This window comes from Tursiops truncatus, chromosome 15 (genome assembly GCF_011762595.2).
Source record: "Tursiops truncatus isolate mTurTru1 chromosome 15, mTurTru1.mat.Y, whole genome shotgun sequence".
Taxonomy (NCBI): Eukaryota; Metazoa; Chordata; class Mammalia; order Artiodactyla; family Delphinidae; genus Tursiops; species Tursiops truncatus.
This window is the reverse complement of record NC_047048.1, coordinates 60,343,403-60,354,817: the sequence shown is the minus strand read 5'-3', so window position 1 is coordinate 60,354,817 and position 11,415 is coordinate 60,343,403. Positions and strand designations below refer to the sequence as shown.

The 11,415-nt window shown below is 44.3% G+C and overlaps 1 protein-coding gene across 3 annotated transcripts in view; it reads right to left on the bottom strand.

Annotated features, from left to right (window-relative positions):
• Positions 1 to 615: 615 nt before the first annotated feature.
• KIF3B (kinesin family member 3B) overlaps positions 616 to 11,415 on the bottom strand; it is a 38,469-nt gene continuing 27,669 nt past the window's right edge. For 2 of the 3 annotated variants that reach the window (XM_033839042.2, XM_033839040.2), the window contains 4 exons: positions 8,266 to 8,379; positions 7,470 to 7,575; positions 4,979 to 5,157; positions 616 to 4,414 (listed from right to left, as the gene is read on the bottom strand). In XM_033839042.2, coding sequence (XP_033694933.1) covers positions 4,318 to 4,414; positions 4,979 to 5,157; positions 7,470 to 7,575; positions 8,266 to 8,379 — 496 coding nt within the window. In that variant the 3' untranslated portion in view covers positions 616 to 4,317. Of the gene's footprint in view, positions 4,415 to 4,978; positions 5,158 to 5,197; positions 5,222 to 7,469; positions 7,576 to 8,265; positions 8,380 to 11,415 lie in introns of those variants that run through there. The other variant, XM_033839044.2, reaches the window with a different exon arrangement.

Genomic DNA, 11,415 nt, shown 5'->3' with positions numbered 1-11,415 from the left:
GGCCTAGGGTTTTCTAAACATAATATGCCCAGTACTAGCTTCTAGTTTCTTAGGATACAAATTATTCATGGTGTCTTCTGAACACAGGGTCCTGTCACAGCAATAACCATATTTTATTATTTTTTGGCCATACTGCGTGGCTTGTGGGCTCTTAGTTCCCCGACCAGGGATTGAACCCGGACCACGGCAGTGAAAGCATGAAGTCCTATTCACTGGACCACCAGGGAATTCCTAATAACCACATTTTCAAATGTCTGCTCTCATCCACATACTTGAGTACTTGTTGCTTTAAATGTAATGCTAATCCTCCACAATGGCCCTGCCAGGCGGGGATTATTGGCCCTATTTTACAGACAAGGACACCAAGGTTCAGAGAGGTAAACTAAATTCCTCATAGTCACACAACTAGTAAGCAGAGGCACAACCAGGATTCAAGCCCAGCTCGGAGTCCACGGTCTGAGCTCCTTCTGGTGAGTCCCCACTCCACAGACAGGGTACATGACCCCCAGGGGGACACGCCAGCAGGCCTGAGCATATGAGAAACCATGAGACCAACAAGTGACCCATTTCTGGTATTTTTTTTCTTGATGGTAAATAACATGAAATATTTCTGTGTTAAAAAAAGATATATATTTTAAAGTATAATATGTAATAAATTTAAAGAAACATAAAAAACAAAACACAGAAATTAAAAGAAATTTCCTGCCTGTCTCAGGAACCTTCATGGAAAAACACGAGAAGCACTTGTCACTCTTTCTTCATTTCATGTCCCTTTACCTCATTGCTATATTTTTAAAATGCCAACATTCCAACTCAAACTTCATTTTCCATTCCCACCCTCCTTTCACTAGAAAAATTCAAATGTTTAGAGAAATTGTCAGTGTGTCAGCCACAGGCAAGTCATTTTCAAAAACGTTAGTCATTTATGAGGACACCTTTTTGTAAGTACAATAAATCTGATTGATTTTTATTACACATCTTAGTTTAGAATCACTTTTACATTCCTAGACAAAGAGATGATACAAATAAATATGAGTTGTAAAATTAGAGCCCCAAGTATTGGCATATTCTTTGTCTAAAGGTAGCCAAAGAGAAGGTCAAGATCGATAGTAACTCCAAAGAGCCATAAAGCCCACTGCCTCCTGCCTGCCCCAGGATCACTCCCTTCATAAATAACCTCAAAAGCACTTCATTCAAGAAACAAGGGTGGGGAGAAGGGGGGCAGGTTTCTGAACAGTACAAGACAAAACCCTGCATGACAGACAATAGCCAGGCCCACTCTTCTTATCCAGGTCCCTCTGAGCATTCCGATTATGGCTTTCAGAGAATATTAATAGCCCCCTTTTCGTCCACTGATGGCGCTGAGACGGCCCAAGGCGTTGTTTGCAGTGAGCCTCGACCTCAAGTGGGAAATGCGAGGCAGAACTGATATCCCACGTTAACAGGGAATCGACGCTTCTCAGAAACCTGGCAACGATTCTACATTCAGTGAAGGAGGACTTACAAGAGTCAGACAGAAGCGGGGCACGGCCCACGTCTGAGCTGCAGGACTCTCTTACGCCCTTGGTCGTGGAGGTGCGGGTGGTGAGATTCAAGCAGCATGCAGGCATTCGACGGAGGACAATCCAATATTAGGGCGGAGTCTTAAGAAAGTGCTTCATGCCTATGATTTGTGGCCTTGGGTTCTGAATCCAGGGGCCTGGGAGACATGGGATTTGAAATCTGAAGCCAGATACATTCCTACCAATCAGAGCAAAAGGGGCCTCACTGAGGGGGGCTGCACACTCCGTCTCAAACTCCTTCTCTCAGATGAGCTGCTTAGCTCCTGTTAGACTTGCTGCCAGACTTCATTAGCTGCTGCTGACTTGAAGGCCCTCAGATGGCTTGGAACATTCTAGCATGACTACAGACATGAGAACCAGGTCCCTCAGTCGACTTGGTAGGTCTACACATTTGGCTCAATTCAGAGCCCAAAGCAGCAGCTTTCCGGTGGCAGCAAGACATTCTACTGTCTACTCTATTCGAACACTTCTCGGATCCATTTCGAGAGAAGAAAAGCACCGGAGACTGCTCTGGGACGGGACGGCTTCACCTCCACCCAGGGGTTCTTCTACTTTGTTTCACAGACCACCAGATGAACACAGCCAAGTACAAGGCAAGCCTGTTTTCATAATCCTGCCTGTCAACTTGGCTTTCTTCTTTTGCCTTCTTAGAAAAGTTCTATGGTCACCTAATCACCTGTGGTCAGAATAGCCACCTCGAGACATCAGTATTCAGCTACAGTGTTATCTGCAATTTTCAATTCTCAGATTTGCCAAATGGATATGTTCAGCCTAGAGAATTCAGACTAGCTTCGAGGAAATGTGGTGCAAGAGAGAGGTGTAACCGGCAGGTCACCATCTGAGGCTACCCACCTCATTATCTGGTTTCTGTTCAAACAGGTAAATTCTTAGTAAATAATAAAGAAGCCGAGTTTGATCCCGAGAAAGATGAGGGATGCCTCCATTATGCTCTGGGAATTGCTGAAAAGGGCCCTGGGTTCAGAAAGAATGGTTATAAAAAGGAGACAAGCTGTCAGACGACAGAGCTCCATTTGTAGAGCACTAAGACATTGCACTTGGTACCTCCTCTTTCCCACGGGTTCTGATCCAGAAATGTGCCCTGGGAACTGAGCAGCTGAGTTAAAGTATAACTCAAGGCCCACCTGAGTCGCCACCTTCCCGAGGCACCGTGCCAGCAAGGTGCGCGGTGTGGCCGACTGGGGACGCATATTGTCCCCTCAGGCTTGGCTCGTGGACTCAGACACCAACGTGGGAGCTTCCAGCCTGGATTAATCATTCAACGGGCCTTTAATACAGACAAAGGCAACAACTGCACGGTAGCGTATTTCTAAAGTCGGGCAAGTTCTTGATCTCTCTCTCTCTCTTACAAACACACGCAGACACACTGGAAGCTTGTGCTTGCACACCCGCGCACATTTATGAGCTTCTCTTAGGGGGAAATGAGTAACATTCACCTAATGACCAACGTAAAATGAAGCTTTGAATTTCAATAATACAAAGAACTAAAACTTACAAACCAAACTAGTATATGTAAACGGAAATTCCTAACTCTCTCCTCTGAGCCTATGCGATCGCACAGCCACACCTCGCCACCACCTTTGGCTCTGCCTGAGAAGAGCCACAGTTCTAGGATTAGGTGAGTTTTCCGCTGAAGGCAGGCAGGATTCCTCTGCTTCCATCTGTTATGCCTTCCCTTGCCAATGCACCAAGCCTCTTGACTCTTGACCTGCCTGGTCACCCCAATGCTCTCTATGCAAATATGGAACAAAACGGGGGATGCAAAAGTGCCACTATGTGTCTCGTCCCCCCAGCTCTCGTCCCATCAGAGAAGGCAGAGCCAGCCTCCCTTCTCCCACACATCAGGCCCACTGCAGAGCATGCTCTGGAGGCAGAGGATGGGCCCAGGCAGGGATGCTCAGAGCACGCGTGCATGGGGAAAATGGTGACAAATGAAGAGTAAAGTGACACGGTGTATGGACATGGCATCAACTTACAGATTTATGTCTTTGACAACATGGTCATGGTTTTGAGGTTTTCAAGAAGCTGCTTCCCTAAACTCTCCAAGGAGGCAAAGGGAATGTTATTTCTATTGCCTCTGACATTGAATCCTTCTGGAGCAGAAGTCGGTAGCTTCCTCGAAAAACATCTGCTCCTTCAGCAGATCCCAGAGGGAGATCCACTTCTTACTGAGGGGCATGGACCGTGCCCCTCGGAGGCTTGGCTCCAAATGAGATTTCTCATTTCTACCTACAAAAACAAGCACCTGTTCAAGTTCTAGGGCTTTCGCTTTCCAACCTCAGTATCATTTTATCCTGAGCCTCCAAAGACTTGGTCCTGCTAAGGTGACTCCTGATTCTGCCCTATTGTTCAACAAGAAGGGAGCCCAGTGTAAAGAACAGGCTAGAAAGGAGAGGGGAGAGGGTGGGAGGGCAAGGGAAGGGAGAGGAGAAGGAGGAAAGGGAGAAGGGAAGCAAGGTCTCTGGTCATTCTCTTGCTTTCCACTTCGGCTATCGCGCTTTACCTTACCCATGCATTTCTGAGATGCTAATTAAAGGACGGTTCCCAGAGGAGCTGAGTGCCAGATTATGACCAGCATGTTTCAACCAGATTAAGTTGGTTAATCTGCAAAGAGGCCATCGCTCCTCCCCAGCGGAATGGTTCTGAGTTTGGGCTCGAGTCCTCTCTGCGGGTTTTTGCTTGTCTCTTCTCTCAGAAGGCAAACGCTGTTTATACTCTGGGAGAGGAGGAAGTGGGTTTACTTTGGAACCAGCCCCCGAGACTGTGGATAAAGTTGAGATGCGGGGGTTCCTGAGGAAGAGGAGGAGGATCCCGACTTCCTTCCACTTTTAGGTCTGCAAAAGTCAAGCACATACGTACATTACACATCCCGTCTCTGACACAGATCAGATTCCTTTCCCATCAAATGCCATTACATCTCAGGGTGGCCTTGCCTCAGTGGACTTTCAACTGTAAAACTACCAGAGACTGGCACAGCCTGCCCCTCTTCAATGGCCAACACAACCTGCCAACGGAGGAGTGAGATCTCAGGGGAGGGCCTCTGATTCTCAGCAATTGTTATTCCATTAAAATCATATTTTGACTGTCTTCTCCAAATTGGTAAAAAATACTAAGTTTGCAGGTAGAATTCACTCCTTTTTTGGTTTTTCACTCAATTATTTTCCTTAAATTTCAAATCCACAATTTAACAAGATAGAATTTCTAATTTAGCACCAAATTAAATCCTTGGTCATTTAAACTGAGGCTCAGAGCCTGGGTTGTGGATTCAGATAGACCTAGGTTAACTTGGGCTCTGCCACTTACTTCCACGATAAACAAGCACTTTTGCCACACTCTCCCCTCATTTGTCCTTGTTCAAACATGTTCTGTTCAAACAGAGGTCACCAAAAGCCACTCACCTGGCCTTGGGTTTCTTATTTGCAGTGCTTTCAAAGGATGATGCGTCCACCTGTATCTCATCTTCATCCTGCAGAGCTGCATCCAACGCGGCCTGGACTTTGGGGGCAATGGCGGGCCCCTCGTAGTCTCTGGTGGTCCGGCTGGGCATGTCCAGCTCCAGCAGCACGATGTTTTCTGCCTGCAGAAGCAGAGCCAAGACCAGCTAGGATGGCCTCCAGTCACACAAAGGGAGTTCAAGCAATCTAAACCCAAGAACAGAACCTCAAATTGCATGCTACTCAAAGCCTACCAAGGGCCCGCCCGGAAGAAGTGATGTAGTTTTATAACTTTCTTCCTGGTGCAGTTACAGATGATTTTTATTTTCTTCTCTATGCTCTTTATTTTCCTTTTTTTTTTTTTTTTTTTTTTGCGGTACGTGGGCCTCTCACTGTTGTGGCCTCTCCCGTTGCTGAGCACAGGCTCCAGACGCGCAGGCTCAGCGGCCATGGCTCACAGGCCTAGCTGCTCCGCGGCATGTGGGATCCTCCCGAACCGGGGCACGAACCTGTGTCCCCTGCATTGGCAGGCGGACTCTCAACCACTGTGCCACCAGGGAAGCCTTACTTTCCTTTTTTTCTTTTTAAAAAAACAAAAAACAAAACCAATGAACATGTATTCTATCCTAAGGGGAATAATCAGGGGAAAAGAATAAATTAAGTAAAACCCATTTATTGTAGACAATGTGAAAATACAAAAAGATACGCAGGAGAAAATAGTAGTCACCAATAATCTCCCCACCTACGGCAGCTTTGATGAACTTTTTGGTTGCAGAGGGAAGGAGGCAGGTATGGTGTATATATGTGGAGGGTGTGTGTGTGGCAGTATATGTGCTTATTACCACATTTTAAAAATCAGACTGGGCCCTGCCTCATAACTGGCCTTGGAGATAGATTCCCTCACTTGATATCCCGCAGTGGGCCTTTACCTAGCTCCTAAATACCAAGTTGAGTGTGAAGAGGGAAGAACACCCATGGTTCCACATCTTCCCCTCTAGCTCCTCCCACGCAGTGGAGTTCAAGCCCCAGGGCCCCAGAGGGGGCACGAGGAGCCCCAGCTGGGAGAAGGTAGGGGAAAGAATAGCGTGGCTCCACTGATCAATTTTACATGTTGAGATACTGCATAACATTTCTCTTAATGGAGCCGGTCCATTGCTAAAAATCATCTGAGAGCCACTGCTTTAAATTCTACCTTTAGATCAAGGTAAGCCACCTGGAAACCCACATATTTGACTTGTAGGCTTTAAAATCATGTTTTTGGCTTAAGACATGAAATAACCGGCACTCTCTGAAACTGCTAGAAAAAAGTTTCTGAGGATTCTGTGTGACATATCACTCATCCTCCACTACATAAAGCCTCACCTAATACATCTTTTTTGCTTTTGCTTTCTTTACGTAAAATAACTCAATGCCAGGAAGAACAGTGCCTGAGGAGCTAACTAATCCTAATCTGTTCTGCTCTGGCTGCTAAGGGAGATTCAAAAACATTTAAAATTTTTTAAGTGAAAATCTTTCATTATAAACGTAATACAGGGAATTCCCTGGTGGTCCAGTGGTTAGGACTTGGTGCTTTCATTGCTGTGGTCCAGGTTTGATCCCTGGTGGGGGAACTAAGATCCCATAAGCCACAGAGTGTGGCCTAAATAGATAAATAAATAAAAGTCATACCAGTTCCCCACTGACAGTTAGAAAATACAGATAAGCAAAAAGAAGAAAATTTAAAATGAGTTCACTTCCATTAACCAGCGACAACCAGTTCACATTCTGATCTACTTTGCACCAGATTTTTCAATTCATATATACACTTCCAGTACCAATTGCTCTATAACTTAAAAACACATGTGTCTCCTGATTCATCCACTTACCAGCTACCTGACCTTTAAGCCACAGGACTGACCGAACAGAGAAGGTGAGAGGGCTCAATTAGAGAAAGCAGCAAAGTGCCGAGTACAGTGCCTGGCACACAGCAAGTGCTTATCAATAGAAGCCTGTACGGTATTTTTATTGTAAAATACGTTTGAGTCATTAAATAGTCATCAATTATGTCACTTCAAATAACTACTTGACTCACACACATTATGTTAAACGGAAGGACCGTCAGCTCTTTAACGCATTTCCATCTCCTGTTACTAGACGTCTACTTTCCTTCCCATCTGCCCGCAAGGCCATTCTAAAGCTCATTATTGGCTACGTGGACAGTATGTTTGGACTCTCCTCCTTCCCTCCTGATTTGTTAAATCTCATTCTCTTTTACCTTTTTATTTATTATCGTTTGTTATTTATTAATTATATTTATCTATTATTTGTTATAATTGTTATTATTAATATTACTGTCCTCAGATCCCTCTGGAAAGAGGATACAAACTGGGACTTTGCAGACTGGTGCCTAAGGGTTTACATAAATCTAATCTCTTCTAAGACAGAGGAGAGAGAAACGCGAGTACAATCTTCTCACCCTATATCGAGCCTCTGGACGAATCATCATGGACATTCTTGCGTGCTGGCTCAATGGTCTCTTGTATCCCACAGCTGACACTGGCCGCTTCATCATCTGTTGATTCCTGGAAATGGACTGTGGTGGTCAAAGCCCTGGCTGGAGTGTGTTCCACAGTCCCAGGATCGGTACTGTGGAACGAGCACTCAGAAAACTGAGCCTTCTTTAGCTAGAACCTGAAGCAAGAAACTCCCTGGACTGAAGGCTGACATGTAAACGGGGCAGGAGCTGCTTATATTTTCTGCTGGGGTGGCTTTCTGATTCAAATGTGAGCATCACGCATCTCTTAAGCTGGAAGGGCCCTGAGTCATCCTCCAGTTCTTAGACAGCAGGCACGAAGCCTAGCTGTAGACACTCTCCACCCCCGCAGCCTTAGCAGACATCTCCCATCTTCCAGTGGAATCCAGATGCAGACTGAGAATCCTTCTCCACATTGCCAGACTGACACGTAAGAGAACACCTATGTACCGCCCCTCCCTTGGCCCAGCAGTTTCACTTGACAGCTGGGGGAGCTGAAAAGCAGGAACTTGGGAAAGGTCATTAGTTCACTGTGATAAAGTCTCCCAATTCCTAACACCATACTCATCACCAAACTTTTACCTCATGGACTTATGGCAGCCACAAAGACCTGCAATTGGTTCCAAGTTTAAATGGATCAAACTGTGTTCTTACCATACCTCCCTGGCCGAGCCCAGCTTATCAACATTCTTTCCCTCCTCCCCACCTTAAAGTCTACTTGAAGTCATTTGTGACTTACTCCAGTCTGGTTATAGGATGTAATTTCCAATGATCTTCCTCTTCATCAAAGAAGGATCTATTCATAATTTTACTTTTTTCTTCCAGAGGGATGAAGTTTTCTATAATAAGATGCCTGTAAGAGCACACATACATGGGTGAATAGATGGAGAAAGAATACGAATGGGGTGTTGGCTCTCTGGTCCCACGTGAAAAGTAATAGGTAAGGGTCAAGTCACTCAGCAAACATTTACTGAGCAGGTACTATGGGCCTAGCATCATACAAAGAGCTGGTTTACAGACATGAATGACACTTGGTTCTGCCTGAGATAGACAAACACTCTTTGGTATGCTGACAGGTCTGTCCTAGGAATATGGAAAGGTCACTTACGCCCAAGGAGTAGCAGCTTGAGGAGGTGAAAGGACTAAAGAGGAAGGCAATGCCTGGGCTACGCTGGAGTGAACACGTGCTAAGTGAAGTATTTGGGGAGGGCCACTGGTACTGCTAAGCCAGCTCGTTAACGTCCAAAATGCTGAAAACAGATTAGAAATTAAACTGCCTTCCTCCAATCCTATGCATTGTTGCCCAAGGTGGAGAACTCCACATTCTAATCACCAGAACAAAGAGCAGAACGAGATGGATTTCAGTCCCTTAGACCCCTGAGAATGAAGACCATTCCTGAGAAGAGTCTCTGCCTAAGAAGCACCCAGGGAACATGGCAAACAATGAAACTGGAACCCACTGGGTTGTGTCTCTCCATGGTGATGACGATCTCCTGCCCCCTCTCTGTGTTCACTCTTTCAAAACCTCAGGACAGAACAATGCCAAAGGGGTGTTAACGTGGGAGAGACACAAAACAAACACCACAGAGGTGTAGGGTGCTATGAGAAACAGGCTGACTCACTGTTTATTCAAAAGATATTAATTAGAGGGACTTATCTGGTGGCTCAGTGGTTAAGAATCCGACTGCCAATGCAGGGGATACAGGTTCAAGCCCTGGTCCGGGAAGATCCCACATGCTGCAGAGCAACTAAGCCCGTGAGCCACAACTACTGAGCCTATGCTCTAGAGCCTGCAAGCCACAACTACTGAGCCCGTGCGCCACAACTACTGAGCCCGTGCGCCACAACTACTGAAGCCCACGCACCTAGAGCCCATGCTCCGCAACGAGAGAAGCCACCGCAATGAGAAGCTCACACACCACACCGAAGACTAGGCCCCGCTCCCCGCAATTAGAGAAAGCCTGAGAGCAGCAACAAACACCCAACACAGCCAAAAATATATATAATAATAATAATAATTTTTAAAAAAGATATTAATAAGAGACATAGCAATGAAAATGGCTTCCTTAAAGAAAAAAATATTTTGGAGAGAAGAAATTTTCTCTTTATTTGATATTTAAGAAACTATTTTTTATAACATATATATATTTTTTTCTTTCTGACTTTAAAGGTCCTATTTATACATTAGAAAATGTAAGAAATACAATTACACACAATTTCACCACCCAGAGATACTCTTATTATTTTGGCATATTTTGTTCTGACCTTTTTTCTAGGTGTACATGCCTAGAAAGAGGACTGACACATACATTTAATATTAAGGGCTCCTTTCCAAATTCAAAACTTAAACATTAAAAGAATCTCTTTGAAAAGTTCCTCTTTTTTTTTTTTTGACCATGCCTCGTGGCATGTAGGATCTTAGTGCCCCGACCAGGGATTGAATCTGTGTCCTCTGGAGTGGAAACGTGTAGTCTTAACCACTGGACCACCAGGGAAGTCACCTGGAAAGTTCCTCTTTAAAGAAAACTTCGAGCAAATGTGGTGGAAGGACCGATATAAAAAAAACATCATTTTGCAAAACCCCTAATGAAATAATGCAGCCAAACAAAGATCATTGCTGGCTGAAACCATTAGCTCAGTGGTTCTCAAGGCAGGCTGCACATCAACAGCAGTTACAATATTTTAGCCGAACCTCATGAGAGATCAACGGTTCTCAAAGTGTGTTCACCAAACCAGCAGGAGCAACAGCTGGTACTTGTGAATGCAAATGCTCAGGCCCCACCCCAGACATACTGAATCAGATTCTCTGGGTGTGGGGCCCAGCAATCTGCATTTAACAAGCCCTTCGGATGATCTGGTGCCTGCTGAAAGTTTAAGGACCACTGCCCTAGACCAATGAAATTAGAATCTCTTAGCAGGGACCCAAGCATCACTATTTTTGAAAGCTCCTCAGGTGATTTTGGTACGCATCCAAGGTTGAGCGCTCACTTCCAGTTACAGAGAAGTAAGGGAGATAGAGCCACAAGTTAAACGGCACTGTGAAGAGGCAGACTGACAAATCCAGGGCGTGGGATGTTTCTACAGGCTACCTGCCCTAGCCTTTTCATCAAGTCAACTATGAAAAAAAGTTTTTAACAGGAAAAAGGATTGCTCCAGATTAAAATAAGCTTAAGAGACATAATAACCAAATGCAATATGTGGTTCTTATGTAGATCTTAATATTAATAAACCAAGAAAATCTGAATAGGGACAGAGTACAAGAGAAACAATGTTAATTTTGTTAGGTGGAAAGATATCATTACGTACGCAAAAATCTATTTTATTTCTTCTACACTACACTAGCAATAAACATTCTGAAAATAAAATTAAGAAAACAATTCCATATACAATAGCATCATAAAAATAAAATACTTAGGTATAAATCTAACAAAAGAGGTGCGAAAACTGCACTGAAAACTATAAACATTCTTGACAGAAATTAAAGAAGATTTACATAAATGTAAAGACATCCCATGCTCATGGATCAGAATACTTAATACTGTTAAGATGACAATACTCTCCAAATTGATCTATACAGTCAACACAGTCCCTATCAAAACCCCAGCTGGCTTTTTTTTTTTTGCAGAAATTGAAAAGCCAATCTTAAAGTTTATATGGAAATGTAAGGGACCCTGAATAGCCACAAAGAATCTTGAAAAAGAACAACAAAGTTGGAAGACTCACATTTCCTCATTTCAAAACTTACTACAAAGTTACAGTAATCAAGACAGTGTGGTACTGGCGTAAGGACAGACATACAGCTCAATCGAACAATACTGAGAATTCAGAAATAAACCCTTACATTTATGGTCAACTGATTTTCAACAAGGGTGCAAAGACAATGAAAGAA